The 24,702-nt window shown below is 43.7% G+C and overlaps 1 protein-coding gene across 1 annotated transcript in view; it reads right to left on the reverse strand.

Annotated features, from left to right (window-relative positions):
* SNX8 (sorting nexin 8) overlaps positions 1-24,702 on the reverse strand; it is a 52,427-nt gene that overhangs the window by 13,034 nt on the left and 14,691 nt on the right. The window contains exons 2-7 of the mRNA XM_077450011.1: positions 15,176-15,346; positions 12,850-12,967; positions 6,958-7,079; positions 3,000-3,080; positions 2,611-2,771; positions 376-508 (exon numbers count right to left, since the gene is read on the reverse strand). Coding sequence (XP_077306137.1) covers positions 376-508; positions 2,611-2,771; positions 3,000-3,080; positions 6,958-7,079; positions 12,850-12,967; positions 15,176-15,316 — 756 coding nt within the window. The 5' untranslated portion in view covers positions 15,317-15,346. The remainder of the gene's footprint in view (positions 1-375; positions 509-2,610; positions 2,772-2,999; positions 3,081-6,957; positions 7,080-12,849; positions 12,968-15,175; positions 15,347-24,702) is intronic.

Consider the following 24,702-nt stretch of genomic DNA (forward strand, 5'->3'; position numbering starts at 1 on the left):
TGTTTTTTACTTAACTGCTCTGTGCATTTATTTATTCAACCTGCAGACTGTAAAAAGGACTGTTTAATGAATCTTCCCCTGAGGCTGCTGTATTCTGACAGCTATTGCCTGTAGCTGGCAGAAAACAATGGGCAATGTCAAAACAGTGACTTACACCTGATTGGCTGCAGTCATACAGCCAAGAATAATCTGCCGGTCTCCATTAATTTTAATTAATTACATTTTTTGATCAGAGTATGGCCAGCTTAAAACTATGTGTCAGTTCCCCAATTTGTTCAATTTTGGGAGCGTTGCACAGCAGTGCAGCATTGATGATGACTGCAGAATACCCTGAATAATAAAATGCATATATCATGTAAATCTATAGCCACATACCTGCTGTGCTGCTTTATCAGCAAGCAAAGAAAATTCAACAGATAGTCCTTTCAGTGCTTGTTTTAGTGCTCCCCAGGAGCTGTGTGTTGGGGCAACCCAGGAGGGTAGTGGGGTTGTATCAGAGCCCAAGGCACTAGAGGTAGAAAAGAGGCACAGTGCATCATGAATAACACAATACTTGGCTTAGATAGCATGTCATCAGTTAAAAGGGGTAAGTCCACCTGAAACTGTTTTGATTTTTGCAGTAGATGCTAGAGTGTTAAACTAATTGACAGTGCTTAAGTGGATGTAAGCCCCATTCATGAAATCTGACCTGGGCACATGTATCTGTAATGTTTACTAGGGATGAGCTCAGGCGTGTTTGCATGGTCCACGTGCTGAGCCCACCAGGAAGTCGGCCCAGCGCTGTACTAATCACAGGCAGTGAGACATTGCCTGATCTCTGCAGCCGCGCATCGGGGCAATGTCTCACTGCCTGTGATTAGCGCAGCACTGCGTCGACTTCCTGGTGGGCTCAGCACGTGGACCATGTGAACGCGCCTGAGCTCATCCCTAGTGTTTACGTATCTCTCTACCAAGTCCTAAGTCCCGTGTCTTTCTGCTGCTCTGTTCCTCTATTTCCAGCATAACTTCTGATAAGCTCTCTGACACATGAGATAAAGGCAGCTGTAAATTTGTGTAAGGGAGGGAGCTTAGAGATAAGCACAGAGCTTTGCCGCATTGGCCCTAAATGCAGAAAAGTCAGCCTGTACCTTTAGCAGAGAAAAAGTCCCAAAGCACAATGTTTCTACCTCCATGCTTAACTGTAGGGATAATGTTCTTAGGGTCATAGTCAGCATTTTTCTTCCTGCAAACATGACAAGTCGAGTTAATGCCAAGGAGCTCAATTTTGGTCTTATCTGACCACAGTACTTTCTCCTAATCCTTCTCTGAATCATTTAGATGGGCCTGTGCATGTGCCTTCTTGAGGGGGAACTTGCGGGCGCTGCAGGATTTCAATCCATGGTGGCGCATTCTGTTACCAGTTTGTTTGGGGACTGTGGTCACAACTGCCTTGAGATCATTCAGAAGCTCCTCCCGTGTAGTTCTGGGCTGATACCGCAACTTTTCTCATGATCATCCTTACCCCATGAGGCAAAATCTTGCATGGAGCTCCAGACCGAAGGCAATTGATGGTTATTTTATATTTCTTCCATTTGCGAAAAATCGCTCAAACAGTGGTCTCCTTCTCACAAAGCTTCTTGCTGATGGTCTTGTAGCCCATTCCAGTCTTGTGCAGGTCTACAATCTCTGACGTCCTTTGGCAGCTCTTTGGTCTTGCCCACGATAGTGAGGTTTGAATGGAAAAAAAAAAAAGATTCTGTGGACAGGTGTCTTTTGTACACATAATGATTTGTCGTTGGGAGCACCAGGACTAATCTGTGTACCACACGAGCACATACTGTAGCCAGTCTGTGGGAGTCAGAATTATTGTTGGTTGGTAGGGGATCAAATACTTAATTTACTAACTGAACTGCAACTCAATTTATAGCATGTTTTTTTTTTCTGGATTTTTGGTTAATATTCTGTCCCTATCATTTAAAATACACCGATGACAATTATAGACCATTTCTTTTTAAGTTGTCAAACTTACAAAATCTGCAGGGGGATCAAATCATTTTTTGCCACTGTAACAAGCCAGGTGTTGACCCACCAAAATCCATCCTTATAGGATAAGTTCACCTTTAATACCATATTAAGGTGTACCACCTGAGCAGACCGCGCACCCACCAAAATCCCCATTCTGACAGTCCTCGCAACAGCTGTTCCAATTAAAAGAAAAAGCAGGGGGGGGGGGGGGGCACTCAGCATTGTCATTCATTCACAGAGTTCTGTGAATGGGAGAACTATAACTACCATCAGCTACTGTGGGTGAAGGCTTGTAGTTCTCAGTGAACTACAAGGACGCTGATGTGCATTCTTGGTAGTTCACTGAATATTCCTGACATTCAGTAACTGCTTGCCCTTACGAGGTATGGGCAGACACCTACACTGACAGTTTGAAGCAGCCTTGCATTGCACCTCCACTCTAATTGTGTATGCAATGTTTTACAGGCACCTAATAAAAATAAAAAAATTAATGCACATTTATTTTATACCTGCAAAACAAGATGCATTTAATATTTTAAAAAGGTGAATTTACCATTTAACTGGAATATCCTTTTGGATGAGCTGACCCTTTGATAATTGAATTACCTTAGTTCCTTGCCAAAGCCCAGAAGATCAGTGGCATTGTCAATAGCTCTTCCAGCCATTCTCTCTGCTCGATCCCGCAGCTTGTAAAAGCTGTTGAAGATGTTCCTGATCAGCTCTCTGCTGGCTGCAAATTGGACCTGGATATCAGCCGGGAGGAAATCCTGCGAAGATAGCAGCAAGAAGACAGGAAATCAGCAGACATACAACGCCAACTCTGAGAGCCAGGACTCAACATAAAAACAGGCTGTGCACAAAATATAAGCCTGTTTCACGATAACGGATCTGTCTTCTGGTCTAATAGCAGCGTCTAGATGGATTGATCGCCCTTTATTTAAAGTATCATCAATTGCTTATGTAATATTATAAAAAGACATCACCATCATAAATACCTTGGCTTGTGTTGCAAGATTGCACAGCATATACTCATCTCCCACCCCATGGGAAGATTCACGCATTTTATTCTGTATATCCTAAAACACACAGAAAAAAGAAAAACATATAGTCTTTACTTGCTTCTGAAAACTTTCCGGTTTAAGAAAAAAAAAAAGAAACTCATTCCATAAAAATAAATACAGATCCCACATTGGGTGTACACCTGACCCCCAACATCAATCAGTTGTATAGGTGAGAATTATCCTCTCCTCTACAAAAAAACTCGGAGAGGACCTTGATTCCTGGGCCAGACATGATCTATCCTGGATAGCTAGGATTAATTCAATTAAAATGACCCTCCTCCATCGTCTTCTCTACTTATTCAGATCACTACCCATCCCGATTAAAAGAGCATCTGAAGAGCTTCCAACCTGGTACATAAATCCCCTGCAATAGCCTCAGAACTCTGGCCATTAGCACACATATTCCACAACCCACAATTCCCCCTGGGTCTCAACATCAAAACAATTCAATGGTGGCTAAATAAAGTACTATTTCGTATAGGACACTTTAATTCCATGGGGCCACTATCTTTGAGCCATTGCATCAGTAAACTCAAAATGTCCAGTACCGAAAGATTCAGGCTTTCACAAATTTCACACTTTTTACACTCCATCTGGAACAGTAAACTTGATCCCCCCAGGAGAAACTCTTACGAGCATTGGTGTTCTGAGATATCGGACCAGAGAGGAGGTATTGCCATCATCTACTCCGCACTAGTCAACACTGGGGATAAACCTGCATATGACCGGAGCTGGGAACTGGATCTAGGAGGAAGATTGGGAGCTGGACAGCTGGCACCAGTGCTTCCAACACTCCTTCAAGGAAGTCATTAACGTCTCCCCGATTGAGGCGAATGTGAAAATTATCTTGCAATGGTACCTTGTACCCACACGTCTTGCCAAAATGTTCCCACACACCTTTCCGTTTTGTCTCCGAGGTTGTGGCCACTTGGTACCCCTTTTCATACCTGGTGGTCATGTCCTCACACCTAAGCTTTTTGGAACAAAGTTTTTCAAATGACACACAAGGTCAGAGGCTGCCCCATTCCCCAAACACCCCAAAAAGTCTTAGTAAAGAGACAAGTAGAACGCACTCCTAAACACATTCAATCCCTCTTGTTTTGTATGCTTCTAGGAGCTAAAATTACGATAGCATGGGCCTGGAAACAGCCCTTCTTTCCTTTTCGGGCAACCAAACAGAAGATCTTTTGGATCATGGTGCAGAAAAAACTAGTTAGCATTCTCCAAGACAAGGTTGGGAAATTCAAATGCATCTGAGAACCCTGGACAGACGACACCCATACCCACTTTTTGAATACCGCCTATAATGGCACCCAGCGATCTTTTATGACTGCACTTCCCCCCCTATTTTCTTTCCCCCCCCCCCCCCCTCCACACAACCTTCTTTTCTTCCTCTCTTTCGCTCATCTTCCTCTTATATCTTGGTTTATTTCCACATAGTTATGATAAGACATGTAACTCTCAAAGCGAACTCCCATCTGCTAATTTCATACAAGTAGCCCCAGGGGAGTGCTGGGAATTCCCCTGTCCTTGCTAGGAACTGGATCACCCCAATGCCTCATGCTACAACTAGATCCCACTGCCACATAAAATAATTTGATTACCTAGGGGTGCCTTGGCTCACCATCATCCTGGGCAAAATCTGGTACAGCTCGCCATTCCATCTTTAAGTTTATTTTTGGCAAAGCTTAATTGATCAAGCTTAAGTTAGAAGCTGATTGGCTACTGTGCAGAGCTGCACCATATTTAGCATGCTCCAGTTTATTAGATCAGCCCCACTGTGCTGACTTGACAATATATGGGGGAAAAAAAAAAAATGTCAGTCCTGACAATACATGGGCAGCCAACAGGCAATCCTGACATTATGCAGCCATGAAAAAGGCAATTGTGTCAATAAGTGAGCAGCACACATGCAATCGTTACACAATACATGAGCAGCAAATAGGCAGTCATTACAATACATGTGCAGTTGTTGCAGTGCGTAGGCAGCAAATATGTACACTTAAAAATGTCCTTTATGTTGCCTTTCCATTTGACGCCAATGCATTTTGTGTTTTACATCTACAAAGAGATCAGTGGAATTGTGCACTTTAGCCACTATGCTTGGGGCATACCAGGCACTACCTGGCCCAGATCCGACTACCCAGAATGATGCCCATGTGATGATCAGATCAACAAGAGGCTCCCCTTTGAGGTTATTAAAAGGGTTTCCAAAATCCAACAAGTTTGTCAGTAATCCAGGATGTTCCTAGCAATAAAAATCTGAATCCCCCAACTCTTTACAACGGATGAAAAGGAAAGAAAAAAGAAACAACTTAAAGCGGGGTTCCACCCTAAGGCTCGGTTCACGACTTGCCGCGCCGCGACCTGCCGCGACCTCAGCGGCGACTTGCAAACGACTTCTGTATCGAAGTCAATGCAAGTCGCCCGAGGTAGCCCAAAAGTAGTACAGGAACCTTTTTTCTAAGTCGGAGCGACTCGAGTCGCTCCTCTTAGAACGGTTCCGTAGTACAGAACGGGGGCGACTTGTCAGGTCGCAGCGCGGCAAGTCGTGTCGCCCCCTGTGTGGAACTTCCGCTGATCGGAACCCTCCCCCCTCCGGTGTCACAATTGGCACCTTACAGGGGGGAGGGGGTGGAGATACCTGTCAAAGACAGGTATTTACACCCACTTCCAGGCATAGACTCCCGTGGGAGTCTACGTCATTTCCTGCCCTGCCGCGCTGTCTGCTGGGACACACACGGGTCCCAGTGACAGCGCGGAGAATTCCTATGGCGCTGCGCGACTCGCGCATGCGCAGTAGGGAACCGGGAAGTGAAGCCGAATCGCTTCACTTCCTGATTCCCTCACCTAGAATGGTGACGGCAGCAGCCGAGCGATCGGCCTCGGCTGCCGGCATCGCTGGAACCCGGGACAGGTGAGTGTCCATTTATTAAAAGTCGGCAGCTGTAGTATTTATAGCTGCTGGCTTTTAATATTTTTTAATTTTTTTTTATTTTTATTTTTTATTTATTTTTTTAGGTGGAATCCCTCTTTAATAGCAGAAAAAAATAAACAAAAAATAAAAATATAAATTATTAAATAATAAAAAAAAATAAGTCTACAAGTATGCCAGTCTCTTAATGATCATATTGAACATGGGTTCAGTTTAAAGTGGAACTTAAGTAATTTTTTCATCTTTCCATCTAGTAAATCTTCTGCCCTTGTTGTTGTAATGTTGGATAGTAAAACTTTTTTTTTCTGGCAGTAAATACCTTATACATTCCTCTTGTCTGGTAAAAATCCTAGGCTTGCGACATCATGCACAGCTCTGTCACATGAGAGTTTGCCAGGAAGTGAGGGGGGAATTAGTCATACGAGGGCCAATGAGAGCTGCAGAGCTGGAGGCGTGTCTGTGTAAATCCAGGAAGTGAACAGGCAGCAGCTTCACCTGCCCACAGTTAAAATGGCTGCAGCCAGTCTTAGTGGGGGGAGATTTCTGTGGCATATATTTGGCAAGTACAGAACCACAGTATATATAAGATATGCAAAGTGTTTGGAGGGAATCTTCAGAATGGCAAATATGTTTTAATTACAAATTATGTGAGCAGACTGGAGTTCTGTACAGACTGTCTGGATTTTCAGATGTTGTCAGTCAAACCACTGTTTGCAGATACAAGATCTGGGAAAACCAATTCGATATAACAATGTCCACCATTCTCTTTAGACTCTAGTGGACATCTGAGCAAGTAATCTGTAATTAGCAAGATTGCATGCTTGCATTGTGGGAAGACCCCATGTTACAAAGAGCAGCTTTATCACATTCATGTTTACTGCACCTGTGACAGAGCCCTGAAAGCAAAAAAGCAATTTACTCACAAAAGATGTTTTATACAAAGTAAGGTTTACTTACCTGACCATTATATGAAAGAAAAATATTCACAAGTATGTCATCCCAGAAAGACGGGTGCCTGGCTACTAAATTAACGAATCTCTTTAGACCTCGCCTTCGGGATTCTATAAACTCTCGATCCACTAATAAAATATCAAAATACAAAAATGAATGTAAAGATATAATGTACAAAATAGGCACAATTAATGTCATAATTGTTTTTAAAAATGTTAGTTTTAACCACTTAAGGGCCGGGCCTCTTTTTCAAACTCAGTGTTTACATGTTTAAAAGTTTTTTTTTTGCTAGAAAATTACTTGGAACCCCCAAACATATATTGTTTTTTTCTAGAGAATAAAATGGTGGTCATTGCAATACTTTTTTTCATACCATGTTTGCGCAGCGGTCTTACAAGCGCACTTTTTTTGAATAAAAAATAAGACAAGAGTAAAATTAGCCCAATATATATATATATATATATATATATATATATATATAAAAGATAATGTTATGCCGAGCAAATTGATACCCAACATGTCACGCTTCAAAATTGCACCGGCTCGTGGAATGGCGTCAAACTTTTACCATCAAAAATCTCCATAAGTGACATTTAAAAATTTCTACAGGTTGCATGTTTTGTGTTACAGAGGAGGTCTAGGGCTAGAATTATTGCTCTCGCTCTACCGATCACGGCGATACCTCACATGTGTGCTTTGACTACAGTTTTCTTATGCGGGTGCTACTCACATATGAGTTCGTATGAGTTCGAGCTCATCGGGACGGGGTGTTATAAAAAAAAAAAAAAAATCTTATTTTACTTGATTTTATTTATTTTTACACTGTTTAAAAAAACATAAAAAATTGGATCACTTTTATTCCTATTACAAGGAATATAAATATCCTTTGTAATAGAAAAAAGCATGACAGGTCCTCTCAAATATGAGATCTGGAATCAAAAAATCCTCAGATCTCATATTTGGACTTAAATGCAATAAAAAAAAAAAAAAAAAAAAAATCAATTGTCATTTGAAAAAAAGAGACATTGAAAAAATGTGCCTTTAAGAGGTATGGGCGTTTTGATGTTGCTTCCGCCCTGCTATGGTATAGAGAGGGGTGGGGGCCGTCTTGGCCTCACTCGTCTCCATACCACAGACAAGGTAGGTCCCGATCGCCTCTGCCCATACCGACGGCTCCGGTAAGCGGCGGAGGGAGCGGGATAGCGGGTGGCACCTCTCCCGCCGCCAATAACGGTGATCTCACGGCGAACCCGCTGCAGAGACCACCATTATCGTACACACGACCAGCAGCTGCTGCCATTACAGAGATATCCCTCTTTAAAAAATGGATGTACATCGGCGTGCGCCAGTCGTAAAGTGGTTAAAGGTGTGCCTATTGCTCTAGCTGCCCTGTACACACAAAAAAAATGTGTTTATTATGTCATACATTCTCAGATCTAAGCAAAATAAAAACCAAGTTCCCATAATACAGATCTAAACCAGCATTATTGGTGTGGTCAGCCATTATGATGTAGAGAAGGGGGTGGGCACAGCCTGTAAAGGGGGTCTCTACACAAATCATATTATTCTCCAATTACACGGGGGGGGGGAATTAAAACTGTTTTGTGGGTTTTGGAGATCCTAAGCTTACACAACCAGCTTTTTAAATTGACCAACATAGACATAGGAGGTTATCCAGCTGTGGGACTCTATAGGCACTTCAAACACATAACAGATATATTGATAAAAACAAATATTTATTGTGAATCATCAGTAAAAGACAAGAAACGTGAAATATACATGATATGAACAACTGAAAATACACCAACTGAATCAGACCAAGACAGAAGTACAGTTAATCGCACTTGTTTAATAATAATAGAAGGGTAAACAGAGTAAGCGTAGTCAATACATAGCCAGAGTTCAGTAACCAGATCGGGTAGTCAGCCAATGCCAATGTCAGAGAGCCAGAAGGGACGTCAGCAGAGCAAGTCTTCAAGAGGAACGCAGGAGAAAGTCTCAGAGATGTGACCAAAGGTGAAGGCAGAGATGAAGTGAGCTGGACGGCTTTAAGTAGGCAAGACTGATGAGCATGATCATCAACAGTTGAGTTACTGTGGAACGAGAAAGGAGCTGAGCGGCCAGCTCAGAGAAGGAAGGGCTGAGCCCAGCCCTGACAAACAGCAAGATGGTGATACAATCTGGTATCCTCTATCCAACGCGTTTCAGAGACTATGCATCTCCTTCATCAGGAGTATAAGAGGCAATCTTGTAGTCATTCATTGGTGTATCAAAAAACATTCCATGTTTGGTTTAAACACAGAACAGAGACAGAACAGTCTCAGAACTTTCTGCCTTTCCGTTCAACCTTGGAGGTAATGTATAGAAGAGCCAATTGTAAAGAGGAGCATCCAAAAGGTGCTAAACTCAACCTGGCAAACGGGGTCCTGCACCTATAGACCCATTATGGAATGGCAGACCTCACATGGAGTAGTAATATAAGTATGGGCTGGCTTTAGACAGCACAGCTAAAATGATGTGTCCTCCATAAAGGTGTGCAGCATTCCAAAGTCTGCCATTCCATAAAGGTAATAAAATACCACCAAAAGAAAGCTCTATTTGTAGGTAAAAAAAAAAAAAAAAAGAAGGACATCAATTTTATTTGGGTACAACGTAGCACGCCTGTGCAATAATCAGTTAAAGCACACAGTGCCGTATCAAACGATAGCCCGGTCAGGAAGGGGGTAAATCCTTCAAGAGCTGAAGTGGCTCAATAATCTTTTTTTTTATTTTTATATTTTTTAGTACATCTAACAGTCTCCACTCCCCAGACCAAATGCTGCTGTCCAAAAGGTGCCCTCTGTGCTCCTTTATTCAGAGTGGATGCAACTAAATACAGTAAAACAGTAGGGGGGGGGAGTAAAAAAAATTAAAATTTTACAGCCACTACATCGAATGATTGGTGAGCTGCAATATAAAAACGTTTGCTTTAATACTACTTTAAAATTTTAAGCTTAGGTCCCCCTTTAAGCATTTGGTGTATTCTTTCTTATTATTACAGCTTGTGGAAATTATACTTAAACACAGAACAGTAAAGTGAATGAGTTAAATCCCATTTCAGATAATTACGGCTCTGTGATCCTCAGAAAAAGAGTTATCTTAGAATTTGACATCTTCCCTTGAAGTGCTGAAAAATAAACAGTTATCGCTTTTGAGGGCGCTCCTCTCTTTCTGTAAATGAGCTCTTTACAACTATCTCCTTTCACATCAGCCCTGATCAAAGCGTGCAGCACACAGATTGTGACAGTGCCGTCACCGCTCACTCTGCCCGTGCCGTCTTCATATCCTCCCTAACAAATCTATGCCGTTTCATGAAGGACAAAAATAGCTTGCACACTTCTCAAAGGGTTTCATCTCAGTGAAAGGAACATAGATCTTCACCAGTTTGAAGCCATGTCACTTCAGGCACTGCTTTGAAAAAAAGTATATTAAGACTGCGTCTGACAATTTCATTTTTTGACTGTTACTTTTTTTTTTTCTCCCCCCATTCTGAAATCCGCAATGCACTACAGCCATAATAATGCAGAGATGTCTGCTGCCAGAACACTAGAATACTTTTGCTAACTTTTTGTACTTGTAAAAAATTTAAAATCTCTAAAACCTCAAAGGGCATTTGCAATAAATGTAGAAAAACTCCCCATTCTGATATTTGTTTATTAATAAAGCCCCTCTCCCATGGAGCTGCAATTTCCAGAGTTGACTCAAAGTGCCACCTGCTGGCACTGGGTGGAAAATATGATATTCTTGCTCAACTACAAAAATACGATACAGAGAATTCAGTAAAGCTAGGCATGGCCTCTTTTATATTTCCAGCACCTAATTTCTGTAAGATTTGTGAAATTTTGGTAATAGTATAGACACATTCTTACTACTGCTACTTTTAGAATCTATTGTTATGGCAACAACAAATTTTTAAAGAAATTACCATCAGTTTGCAGATAAATAAGACCAACTATGAGTTGGCACACATAGAAATGTCAGTGTACAGAGATGGGCATACTGTATGTGCAGGCAGCTGGTCATTAACAAGACAGCTTCCTAAACAGGGCTCATGGGTTGCTAGGATACTAGCGGCAGATGGCATCTTAGCAACCCATGACACATCCCTTGCCCCATTTCCTTGACCCTTGCCCCATTCAGCTGCCAGCCAAGAGATTCTGCAACTGACAGTTAAAAGTAAAAGGACAGGGATGCCAACTGATATCCTTACCAAAATATGGCCATAGCCACATTTGGACAATATCAACCAGAATATCAGGGCTTGCATACTTTCAGATGTCAACCAGGGAATCTGCTGATGGCATCTGAATGGGGTCAATTGTGAGTCTTTGGTTTTTGGAACACTGTCAGCTGCAAAGCCAACATTGTCCTAGCAAGCCCCGTACACACAATCAGACTTTCCGACACAAATGTTGGCCAACAATTACCAACGTAGTGACGTACAAGACGTACGCGATATCTCCATTACGAACACTAGTTACATCTCCGGCTCGTACTCGATTCCGAGTATGCGTGGACTTTTGTCCAACAGACTTGTGTACACACGATCGGAAAGTCCGAAAAACAAACATTTGTTGGCGGAAAATCTGAGAACCTGCTAGCCAACATTTGTTGGCGATAAGTCTAACAAATGTTCGATGGAGCATACACACGGTTGGACTTTCTGCCAACAAGATCACATCCAACAAATCCGATCGTGATAATGGGGCATTACACTTACCTGAGCCTAATCTCGATCTAGTGACATGCACGAGAGCAACGGCTCTCTCCCTTCTCATTGGCTTAGAGATGGCAAGGGGGGGGGGTGGGATCTGGAGCAGCAGAGAGGGACCCAGTGGACAGAGAAGAGAGAAAGCAGCGAGGATTTCTCTGAGCTGATGGAGCGGATTAAGGGAGACTTGACAACTCAGGATCATGGGAAGCATGTACGGCGGGGGGGGGGGGGGGGGGGGTGAGGAGGGGTATGGTGTTAGGTTACCTTTACAGAGTTTCTGTAAAGGTGAATTACATCCGATATCAGCTCTCATTTGTAGGCCCATTCAAATCTGTCTAATTGTGCTTTTTACATATGATAGAGATGTGCATTTCATTAAATACTTCCCCTTTATCTTCTGATGGAAACAAGCCATACACAGTTGGCTGGTTGACATGGTTAGGTGAACAGGTTTCTCTATCCACACAACTGAGATGGAAGAATCCCCCCTGCCAGGACTGCTTGTTGGAAAATTTTCTAATGTGTCTATTCAACAGAAGTCGATTAAATAATTCGACTTCTGAGCAGGGGATGCCATACACTGATTTCAACTAATGTATGGCGAGCTTAAACAGCCAAATAAAAATATAAATAAGGCTTTCCAATATTAACTACAAAGTGGAAAACCTGTGAGTGTGTTGCTCGTTCCTGGTGATTAGGGGACTCTCTTCTGATCAGCTTTTTGATCTGTGCAACTAAGCAGCTCCTAGGCTACTACTGTTTAGAAGAGATCAGTTCCTTCAAAAATGAAAGACCGGCCGTGAAAAGCGATTTGCTTTCAAGGAGTTGGCAAAGCTAAGCTGTACCATAGGAAATAAGCAACTGCAAGCAGCAAAACCTCCAATTTGCTTAGCTACTCATTATAAAAAAGGTGATTGGCACCAATTTGAAGAGAAAGACCGTGACAACCAATAATGAGGGTATAGATCAGCGATGGTGAACCTTGACACTACAGATGTTTTGGAACTACATTTTCCATGATGCTCAACTATACTGCAGAGTGCATGAGCATCATGGGAAATGTGGTTCCAAAACATCTGGGGTGCCAAGTTTCGCCATCACTGATATTTGGATAAATCAAATGAATACAGATGCAAAAGACATACCTCCAAGCATTCTCTTTGGTGGGAGAGCTGGTACCATGCGGTATGGATATTTCTGCAACAATATTTCCTGGAACATGACAAAGTCATTGTATCTTCTATACACGGAAGACTTAAAGAACTGTAAAAACAAAACAAACAAAAAAACACACACGACATCAAGGAGGTCATGATTTTTTTTTTTGGAAAGTTATTTTGATTTTTACACTTTAAACCGGTGTTCATCAACCCTGTTCTCAGGGCCCACTAACAGGCCATGTTTTATTTATTACCTTGGGGAGATGCAGACTAGAATACTGCAATCACTGAGCAGCAAATTATATCACCTGTGAAATCCTTCAACCCCCACCCTCCCCTAGTGCAATACATTTACATTTAAGATACAGCCTAAGAAAATTTCAGCATGACAATAACATCTTTACAGGAGCCCCACAGCAATGTTAAACCGACATCACCTGCCCAGACAGGATTGATATCCAAGTACCCAACAGTCGGATGTCATCTCTGTCCCTCAATAAAAGTAATCGACCCGACTCATTTTTAACTAGGACAGCCTCAAGTAAGCGTGGATGAGTCAGGAGTCCAACCTTGCCATACCTTCTAAAATTTGTTGGGACAACCTCTATTTTGGTATGTGGCTTTATAGAATTACAACGCCCGATTAGGGTCTTCCAATAGGTCAGTGGGAGTGCCTCAGCTTTCTTCCAATATAGAAGAATCACTTTACATGCGTAAAACAGAGTAATAGATAGTTTGCTGGAGAATGCTAACAGTTTGCCGAGTCAGAAGCATAGATCTTGGCAAGTCTAGCCAGAGAGTGTAATAAATCCGATGGAGAACTTTATATTGAACGAGGCGGTCCCTGGAAGACACCAAATATTTAAAGGGGCTATCCCACATATCATCCTAATCTTCACTTTGAAAACTGGGTATCATGTACATCTACCACTCCCTGCACTTTTCAATAGATTTAGGTCTAAAGTAAACAATTCTTTATAGACTTCAGACAGCATCTTAGGGCATTGTTTCCGATACCGGCAACTGTTCTAGGTCTATGAATTGGATCTGTAAAGCGGAGCTTCCAAACTGAGAAAAAGGAAAGCATGGCACAGTTGCAGGAAAGCAGAAAAAATACCAATTGTGAAGTTGAAACTTGGATTTAAGTAGATTACACGCAAGCAGCTGCCTGCGTCCTACAAGAGGTTATGATTTTAAAAGTGGGATTTGGAGGTCATTCTCAATCAATAAGTTACACATAGCATTGTACATACAGAATTAAGCCTGTCAATCTAGTGATCCTGTCATTCAACACAACCCACCAGCAACAGCATCACTACAATGTACAATGTACACTTACCTGCTGTACAAGCCTGCTCCTTCAAAGGTGAAATTGTTTGAAATGACCCCACGCCACTTTTTTCTCTCTCTCTTTTTTTTTTTAAATAGCAGGGTAACAGCAATTGCAACCGCGAATCAATTTACATGTGATTTGACTGGCTTTTTTTCTTTCGAAAATGTCATTTATGCTGCAGCAGGTTCTTTAGATGCTACAGATATGCCACTTTATAGGCAGACTGAGGGCCGGTTCACACAGGGAGCGTCACGAGGCGACACGACTTGCCGTGCCATTTGGTGTCCCGCTACCTGACAAGTCGCCCCCGTTCTGTACAATGGAACCGTTCTAAGAGGAGCGACTCGAGTCGCTCTGTCTTAGAAAAAAGGTTCCTGTACTACTTTTGGGCGACCTCGGGGCGACTTGCATTGACTTCTATACAGAAGTCATTTGCAAGTCGCCGCTGAGGTCGCGGCAGGTCGCGGCGAGGCAAGTCGTGTCGCCTCGCATCGCCCCCAGTGTGAACCGGCCCTTCAAGGGATCCCCCAGGCACTAAAGTAAAGGAATTTTTCATTTTTATCGTCATCAAAATCACTGCTCCTATAAAAACATTTTGGGAACTGATACATGTCCCCCAGGGCAGTACCCAAACCCCCATACCCCTTTTTGGCAAATTACTTGCATATGAGCCTTCAAAATGGGGACTTATGATTTCTCACGTTAGGCTCCCATATACTTCAATGGAGTTTGCGGTTCGGGGCAGAACGTTTCCCCTGTCCGGGAGTCCTTCTGCAAAGCGAACAGGGGGGTGTTCAGCCGAACTCTACACTGCATTTCAATGGTCAGATTTTCAGGAAAACACTGCGGCCTACAAAGTGCTGCAGGATGTAGGGAACCATCTTGTTGCCAAACAGCTCTAGGCAGATACTAATTTAATTTAAAATGTAAATCTTTTTAACATTATTTAAATCACATTAAAATCCCCTATGATCTCACCTGACTGGACACCTCGTACTCTACATGTTTGAGAAACAGTCCTTTCTTCTCTGGGATGAGCTCCACCTGCACTGTATCATGACCCAGTAATTCCTGCAATGTATATATCAGCATCAGAGGACTCCCCTGGGTCCCCTCCATCGTGCAGCATTCGAGGTGTTAGAGCCCAACCTGTAAGAAGATTTATCTTTTCGGTTTAGTTGTCCGCACAAATGAACGATCACATATAGCTTCAAGCAATATCTCATTACATACTGTAGCTCCTTACTGCAGCCAAATAAAGCTTCACTTACAGTAAACTTAGAGCAAGGTGCAGGAGTTGTGTTTTAACAGCAATAATAACCTAGCCCCTTATACAAAAGGTCTTTGTCACATAAAGGTGAAAGTCTGGCCTTGCACCCATTAACTAGGTTACATATGAAGGGTATAAAAGTAAGCTACAGCAAGTGTACCTAAAGTGGCCCTATTCTATACACATTACACCACATTAACAGAGTTGCTTAGTGGTAAGAAGGTACGAATCCTGGTTAGGACACCATCAACATGCAGTTTGCATCCATGGATTTCCTCCCACACTCCAAAGATATGCTGGTAGGTTAACTGGAACCAGATAGGCCCTAGTATATGTACATACAGTATCTCACCAAGTAAGAGTACAACCCTCACATTTTTGGAAATATATGTTTTTACCGTATTTATCGGCATATAACAAGCACCGGCATATAACACATAACCCAATTTAAGAGGGAAGTTTCAGGATTTTTTATTAACTTAACCACTTTAAAGCAAAATAATGGTCAGAGCATCAATGCAGCCTGATTAGTGCCCATCTGCAGCTTGAGTGCAGCCTGATCTGTGCCCATCTGCAGCCTAATCAGTGCCCACCTGCAGCATTGCTCCTTACTGCAGATTGATAAGTGTCTATCTGCAGCCTTGCCAATCTCCTGTGTACTCGGTGTCATGCCAAGTCCCGCCCCCCTGGCCCAAATCCTATGATGGATATAACGCCGGTGTAGTGTCATATTTTGCTCCGGAAGAGACGTTGCGGCCAGAAATTTCGCACTGCGCATGCGCAATGTGTTCCAAACACTTGCTCCATGCGTTCCAGAGGATTGGTGACAATGCATTTCAGTGAAACCGTCAGATATGTCACGGAAGTGAGGGGAGGTAATAGTTACGTTAACTTTAGACAGAGTGATGTTAACTTTAGACAGCGGAGAGCAGCAGGGAGAGAGCGGGTAACCGTGGCTCGGGGAGGGGATTACCTCCCCTCACTTCCGTGACATTGTGTGACGGTTTCACTGGTCTGCTTTGTCGCAAATCCTTTGTAACGCATCGCGCATGTGCAGTGCGAAATTTCTGGCCGCAACATCACTTCCGGAGCATTCTACGATGGGGAGCAAAATATGACACTACGCCGGGACATCAATGCTAGGAGATGTCCAGGGGGTGGGACTGAGCGTGACTGTAAGCCAAGCCGAGTACACAGGAGATCCATCTCTATTTTGCCAGTACTAGTCCCCTCATTGCAGCCTATATCGGCATATAACACACACACACACACACACACACACACACACATTTTTCCCCTATTTTAAAAGGTGGAAAAAGGCAGTTTTATATGCCGATAAATACGGTATATCTTTTCATGTGACAACACTGAAGAAATGACACTTTGTTACAAAGTAGTGAGTGTACAGCTTGAATAAGTGTAAATTTGTTGTCCCCTCAAAATAACTCAAACACACAGCCATTAATGTCTAAACCACTGGAAACAAAAAGTGAGTACACCCCCAAGTGAAAATGTCTAAATTAAACCCAAAGTGTCAATATTTTCTGTGGCCAACATTTTTTTCCAGCACTGCCTTAACCCTCTTGGGCATGGAGTTCACCAGAGCTTCACAGGTTGCCACTGGAGTCCTCTTCCACTCCTCCATGACGACATCACAGAGCGGGTTTATGTTAGAGGCCTTGCACTCCTCCACTTTCCGTTTGAGGATGCCCCACAGGTGCTCAATAGGGTTCAGGTCTGGAGACATGCTTGGCCAGTCCATCACCTTTACCCCCAGCTTCTTTAGCAAGGCAGTGGTGGTCTTGGAGGTGCGTTTGGGGTCGTTATGTTGGAATACTGCCCTGCAGCCCAGTCTCCAGAGGGAGGGGGATCATGCTCTACTTCAGTATGTCACAGTACATGTTGGCATTCAGGTTCCCTCAATGAACTGTAGCTCCCCCGTGATGGCAGCACTCATGCAGCCCCAGACCATGACACTCCCACCACCATGCTTGATTGTAGGCAAGACACACTTGGCTTTGTACTCCTCACCTGGTTGACACCAAACACCCTTGACATCATCTGAACCAAATAAGTTTATCTTGGTCTTATCAGACCACAGGACATGGTTCCGGTAATCTATGTCCTTAGTAGCTTGTCTTCAGCAAACTGTTTGCAGGCTTTCTTGTGCATCATCTTTAGAAGAGGCTTCCTTCTGGGATGACAGCCATGCAGACCAATTTGATACAGTGTGTGGCATTTGGTCTGAGCACCGACAGGCTGACCCCCCACCCCTTCAACCTCTGCAGCAATGCTGGCAGAACTCATATGTCTATTTCCCAAAGGCAAACTCTGGACATGACACTGAGCACGTGCACTCAACTTCTTTGTCGACCATGGCGAGGCCTGTTCCAAGTGGAACCTGTCCTGTTAAACCGCTATATGGTCTTTATTTAGAGCAACATTTTTTTTTTTCAGATCCTCACAGTTCTTTTCCATGTTAAGCTTGCAGTGATCAGTATGAGAGAGGGAGATAACCCTAGCGATAACCCCAAATTTAACTCAGTTTTGTGTTGAAAATAACTGTGAAATCGAAAACTCCGGTGGGTGTAACAAGATGTCCGCTTGCCCCCTTCTCACGCTATTATTACTGTACAGAAATGTGGGGTGTAGCAAGATGGTGGCGATGGAACGTCACTTCCCGACGGGTGTACCAAGATGGCCACCATGCCGGAGCCACAGCCTTTCCAAAGCCATGCGATCAGCGGATCTCGTGGTGTGCCGATCCAAACAGGGTGAGCCATTCGGATCGTGGATCGGTGACGATCCGTTGCACCCCTACCCAAAAGGGTCAACAGTTCCCGAGTGTCTCCGAGTTCTCCAGGAAGCAACAAGCGCCGCCCCTACACCTCTGGCCACATACAGTACTGCATACAAGAGTAGTGGTTGTGGAACGAATTATCTGAGTTTCCATTTTTTCTTACGGGGAAACTCACTTTGATATACGAATGCTTTGGATTACAAGCATGCTCATAATCCAAGGTATTACTGTAAATAAACTAAGCCTCTGTCAGCTATATAAAAGAAAAAAAAAAAAAGAAGAAAAAAGATAGCTCCTAGCACATATAAGGTGAAGTCACCTACATGGGATTGCACATACCTAGCAGCACGCTTTATTGCCCTTTTCTATGACTAAATACTGTGCACTACCCCTTGGAACTGTCAGAACTTACCTGCTCACTCCTGCCCCCTACCTTCCTATTGGCCATTCATGCAGATGAGTTTGGCAATGTGTACGAGGCGACAGGCTCCATTGCTACCCAAAGTGCTGGAGCTTTGCCTATTCAGAGCAGCCTGGCATTTGGGCACTGCAGTGAATAATGAAAGTCGGTGCAGCTTTCTATTTAAACTGGCAAAGTAATTTTAAAAGACTCAAAATAAAGACCACACACCTGTTTCCAATTTACCCATTGTGTTCACATTGGGCAACATTATTGTGCATTATATTTAATACCACTGTGGGTTTTCCCACCCTTCAATCAGCACACCTTTACATGATCAACTACTTAAAATAAAACCTTCACTGAGATATAAGGAGACTAATGTTGCTTGCATCCCTCCTTTCATTGGCCAACAGCAGGGGTGCAGATATCATCAACAGGGCTCCCAGGAAACTGACAGATGGTACCAAAACCTGTCTGTTTAGGGCAGGGGTGCCCAACCAGTGGCCCGCGGAGCCCTCTAATGTGGCCCTCGACCTCCTGCTCTAAGATGGCAGGTTGGCAAGCCCAGATCACAGGTTGCCGACCCGCCATCCCAGAGCAGCAGTTTTGTGAATGAAGCCGCTGGTAGTGCAAGCAAGTGGCTGCGGAGCAGAGCCACATAAGCCAATGCTTCCTGTATAGTACCTACTCCTGTCACAAGTGGAGTGATACCAAATGCACTCCGCATAGGACAGCAACAACCAGCGATACCAGAATGGAAGACAGTTATAAAAGGTAAGTTTACTACTAAATTCACAGTATATATGGATATATCTGTTTTTTCAGTGGTTACTGGGCTGCTTTCAAACTGATCGGCAGGTGCAGTGCAGCTGCGGGTTACCTGCATTGAGCCATAGACTTCTGTTATTACCTGTGGGTTTGCTGCATCTTCAGAAAGTGCGCCAAACCTGCAGGATATAATAGAAGTTTACGGCAAAGTGCAGCTAACCTGCAGAAAATCCACAGGTTCACTGCGCTGGACCATCAGTTTGGGCAAATCGCAGCGCATCAGTGTGAAAGCAGCCTTAGGTCCCTTTCACATGATTGGTCCCCAATTGGACTTACTATTCACCTCTATGGAGCAGCAGATGTAAAACGGACTTGTGTCTGTTTACACTCGCCTACCTAAAAAATAAATAAATAAATAAATAAATAATAAAAAAATAGAAAGGGATCTGCCCCTTCCATCTGGGCAAATCGGATTGGATCAGAGGGCCCATAGAGTAGAGTGGGCTGTGTCTGTGGACACGGACCTGTCATCCTCCCGCTCCGCTCATTGTGGCCCGCGACCAGTTACCAATTCACTTAAAGCGGAGGTCCACCCTAAAATGGACCTCCGCTCATCGGAATCCCCCCCCCCTCCGGCGCCACAATCGGCACCTTTCAGGGGGGAGGGGGGTGCAGTTACCTGGATAATCCAGGTAACTGCACCCACTTCCGGGCTAGCTCTCTGCGGAAAGGGGCGTACGTTACACCCCTTTCCGCAAGCGCCCGCCCCCTTCAGCAAGTGCCCCGCTGCCTGCTGGGAAACACACAGCTCCCAGAGGCAGCGGGGACCGTCCGGATTGCGCCGCGCGGCTCGCGCATGCGCAGTAGGGAACCGGGAAATGAAGCCGAAAGGCTCCATTTCCTGATTCCCATACCCAAGATGGCGACGGCACGAGCGAGCAATGGGCTTCGGGTGCCGACATCGCGGGCGCGCTGGACAGGTAAGTGTCACTATTTAAAAGTCAGCAGCTGCAGTATTTGTAGCTGCTGGCTTTTAAAAAAAAAAAAAAAAAAAAAAAAAAAAAAAGGAGTCCCGGTGGACTCCCGCTTTAAGTGGCCTTCGCTCTTCAAAGGGTTAGGGTGACTTGCCCTCTATTGGAAAATCGGTCACATGTAAAATGATTTCCGTGTGTTGTAGAGTACATAGTAGTACAGAAATCATTTTTATTTTTTATATTCACGCTACAGTTGTCAGACATTCAGCAGTGGAAAGTCAACAGTTCTGCATCTTCTATTTAAAAGTCCCTTGCTGTACAGAAGAGGCAATACAGCTGGAGCCATTAGGGCCGGTTCACACAGCGATGCGATGCGAGGCGACACGGCTCGCCTCGCCTCGCTCCCGCAAGTCGCCCCCGTTCTGTACAATGGAACCGTTCTGAGAGGAGCGACTCGAGTCGCTCCGACTCAGAAAAAAGGTTCCTGTACTACTTCGGGGCGACTTGCATTGACTTCTATACAGAAGTCCTCTGCAAGTCGCCGCTGAGATCCCCGCAGGTCGCGGCGAGGCAAGTCGGAGACGCCTCGCCGCGCCTCGCTGTGTGAACCGGCCCTTACAGTCTCTATACATAAATGAATGATTTATTTTTCAACAACTCAAACGACTGATTGCCTACAAATGGGGATTGGAGTTCAATCAATTGTTAATCGTAAACAATCGATTGTAACTCTGTTTCCACCATGTAATCTCATAATCTGAGGAATCTAAATACAATTGCATTTATAAACAAAGTATTTCAGTGCTGCCGATGAATGCAAAACGATAGATCATTTTTCATCCTGGCAATCGACTTTTTGATTGCATTCCATCTAAGCTGAGTCTAAATCTTTCAGAAAGAAAGTTATGCTTTTTCAGTTGTTTGCAGATTTCATCATTTTGATCAAATTGCACATTGATGAGATAATAAAATGAAAGTGTGTTTGGCCACTTTAAACACTGCAGCTAATTTGTCTTCATTCGTAAATTTAAATATACCTTTGGGATGAATTTGAGCTGAGACTGATCCAGGCCTTCTTGTCCAACATCAGTGCCTGACCTCACAAATACGCTTCTGGAATAAAAGGTCATGCATTTCTATAGACACACTCCTAAACCTTGTGGACAGTCTTCCCAGAAGAGTTGAACCCGTTATAGCTGCAAAGGGTGGGTCAACTCAATATTGAACCCTACAGACTAATGCCCCATACACACCATTAGATTTTGTGCAGATTTTGTTCTTCAGATTTACCAAAACCACATAGTGCAAGAAACTCTTAAGGTTTGATAGAGATAGATAATATATTATCTAAAATTAAATTATATTATATTAATATATATATATATATATATATATATATATATATATATACATACACACACACACACACACACACACACACACACACACACACATATACACCAGGGCTCGACAAAACCCGGGCGCCAGGTCGCATTGGCGACTAGAATTAGCGACTGGCGCCTGGGGCAGCACAGCTGGGGGTATCCTGTCCCTGTGGACCCCCCCAGCGTGATTGCGTCGGGCTGCGCCGCCGGCGGCCGGTAATTGAGCCCCCGGCTTTGAGGCCTTCTGTGATGCTAGCTATTCCCTTCTGTGATCCTATTCCTTCTGGAATCTGGTGCCCTCTTGTGGTGGCCGTTGGAATTACAACCATTAATGCTAATGATCTCCTTCCATTTACTTGGAACACCTAAACATTACATACATATACACACATTATATATATATATATATATATATATATATATATATATATATATATATATATACACACTTTTTTTTTTTTCTTTTTTATTCTAACACCCTAGAGAGTAAAATGGTGGTCGTTGCAATAATGTCTGTCACACCGTATTTGCACAGCGTACTTACAAGCGCACTTTTTTGGGGGAAAAAATAATTTATTTAATAAAAAAAATAAGACAACAGTAAAGTTAGCCCAATTTTTTTTTAGATTGTGAAAGATAATGTTACGCCGAGTAAATTGATACCCAACATGTCATGCTTCAAAATTGCGCCCGCTCATGGAATGGCGACAAACTTTTACTCTTTAAAATCTCCATAGGCGACGTTTAAAAAAATTCTACAGGTTGCACGTTTTGAGTTACAGAGAAGGTCTAGGGCTAGAATTATTGCTCTTACTCTACCGATCGCAGCGATACCTCACATGTGTGGTTTGAACATCGCTTTCATATATGCGTTCGCTTCTGCACGCAAGCTTGGCGGGACAGGGCGCATTTAAATTTTTTATTTTTTTTTTCTTATTTTAACTTTTATTTTTATTTTTTTTCACTGTTCTTTTAAAAAAAAAAAATGTGTGTCACTTTTATCCCTATTACAAGAAATGTAAAAATCCTTTGTAATAGAAAAAAGCATGACAGGTCCTCTTATATATGAGATCTGGGGTCAGAGAGACCTCACATCTCATATTTACACTAAAATGCAATTTAAAAAAAAATCGTCATTTTGAAAAAAATAAAACAAATAAAATGTCCCTCTAATAGCTATGGGCAATGACTTGGAGACAGGTGGGGGGCTGGGGGCTATCTTCCCCTCACTCGTCTCCATGTCAGGCCAGGGACAGGTCCAGATCGCCGTCACGGACCCGGCTCCTAACTTTTTTAGCTGGCTCCTAGATTCCAAGCAAATTTGTCAACCCCTGATATACACACACACATACATATACACTGCAGAAAATCCAATAATGTGTCTAGAGCCTTAGACTGGGAGGCCATTAAAGTTCATGAGCGTGTAAAGGCAGGCGTACCAATACTTTTGATAATATAATGAAGCATAGTATTTCACAGGCATTAAACTATATTACTTATATTCATCAACAAGATGCATACTGTCAGCAAATTAGCTGGAATGCTGAATCGGGGATTTTTAGCTGTTATATTTGTGATTAAACTGTCCCTGAATAAACAGTTGTATTACTCGGTGTCAGATAACACTGAAACATTGGTTTCCTGTTTTTGATTTCACGAACTGCTCTGGTCACAACCACAAACTCTGTAGGGAACCAACTGCTGAAGGTACTGTACTTTCCATAGAAATTCCATCCCTGCAATAGGCAACGTGCTGCTTTAAAGCGGGAGTCCGCCAGGAGTCTGCGTTATTTTTTTTTTAAAAGCCAGCAGCTAAACAGCAGTGACACTTACCTGTCCAGCGCGCCCCGCGATGTCGGCACCCGAAGCCGATCTCTCGATCATCTCTCGGGTGCTGCCGCCGCCATCTTGGGTATGGGAATCAGGAAGTGGAGCCTTTCGGCTTCATTTCCCGGTTCCCTACTGCGCATGCGCGAGTCGCGCTGCGCAATAAGGATAGACCCGCTGCCTCTGGGATCTGTGTGTTTCCCAGCAGGCAGCGGGGGACTTTCGGAAAGGGGCGTAATCTACGCCCCTTTCCGCAGAGAGCTATCCCGGAAGTGGGTGCAGATACCTGTACTGTACAGGTACCTGCACCCCCCTCCCCCCTGAAAGGTGCCAATTGTGGCGCCGGAGGGGGGGGGGGATTCCAATGAGCGGAAGGTCCACTTTAGGGTGGACCTCCGCTTTAATGTAAATGTGAATCTGGACTTTTTTTTTCTTTAAAGGAGAAACTTGAGTATACTTTTATCCAGGGCCGATTTACACATTTAAGTGCCTTTCACACTTGTGCAACTTGTCCTGCGACTTGGGACTGCAAAGTCACATGACAAGTCGTACCCCATGATTTCCAATGAGTACCATTCATATCTGTGCGACTTCAAGTCGCATCAACTTCAAAGTAGTCCTTTACTACTTTGGTCTGACTTTAATGCAAGTTGAGGTCCATAGACCTCAAGTTTACACAAGATTCCCTGAAAAGGCAGCAAAAATTGCATCAAAATCATGAGAGTTTCAAGTCGCAGCGGTGTGAAAGGGGTCTAAGAGCCGGTTCACACTGCGGGCGATGCGAGGCGACACGACTCGCCTCGCCCTCGCAAGTCGCCCCCGTTCTGTACAATGGAACCGTTCTGAGAGGAGCGACTCGAGTCGCTCCGACTCAGAAAAAAGGTTCCTGTACTACTTCTGGGCGACCTGGGGGCGACTTGCATTGACTTCTATACAGAAGTCATCTGCAAGTTGCCGCTGAGGTCGCGGCAGGTCACGGCGAGGCAAGTCGGTGTCGCCTCGCATCGCCTGCAGTGTGAACCCGGCCCTAAAGGTGCTAAAACACATCTATCATGACTCCGCATAATAATGATAGTGT

This window comes from Lithobates pipiens, unplaced genomic scaffold, assembly GCF_037356315.1.
Source record: "Lithobates pipiens isolate NorthernLeopardFrog02 unplaced genomic scaffold, aLitPip1_a1.2 Scaffold_22, whole genome shotgun sequence".
In the NCBI taxonomy this organism is placed as follows: Eukaryota; Metazoa; Chordata; class Amphibia; order Anura; family Ranidae; genus Lithobates; species Lithobates pipiens.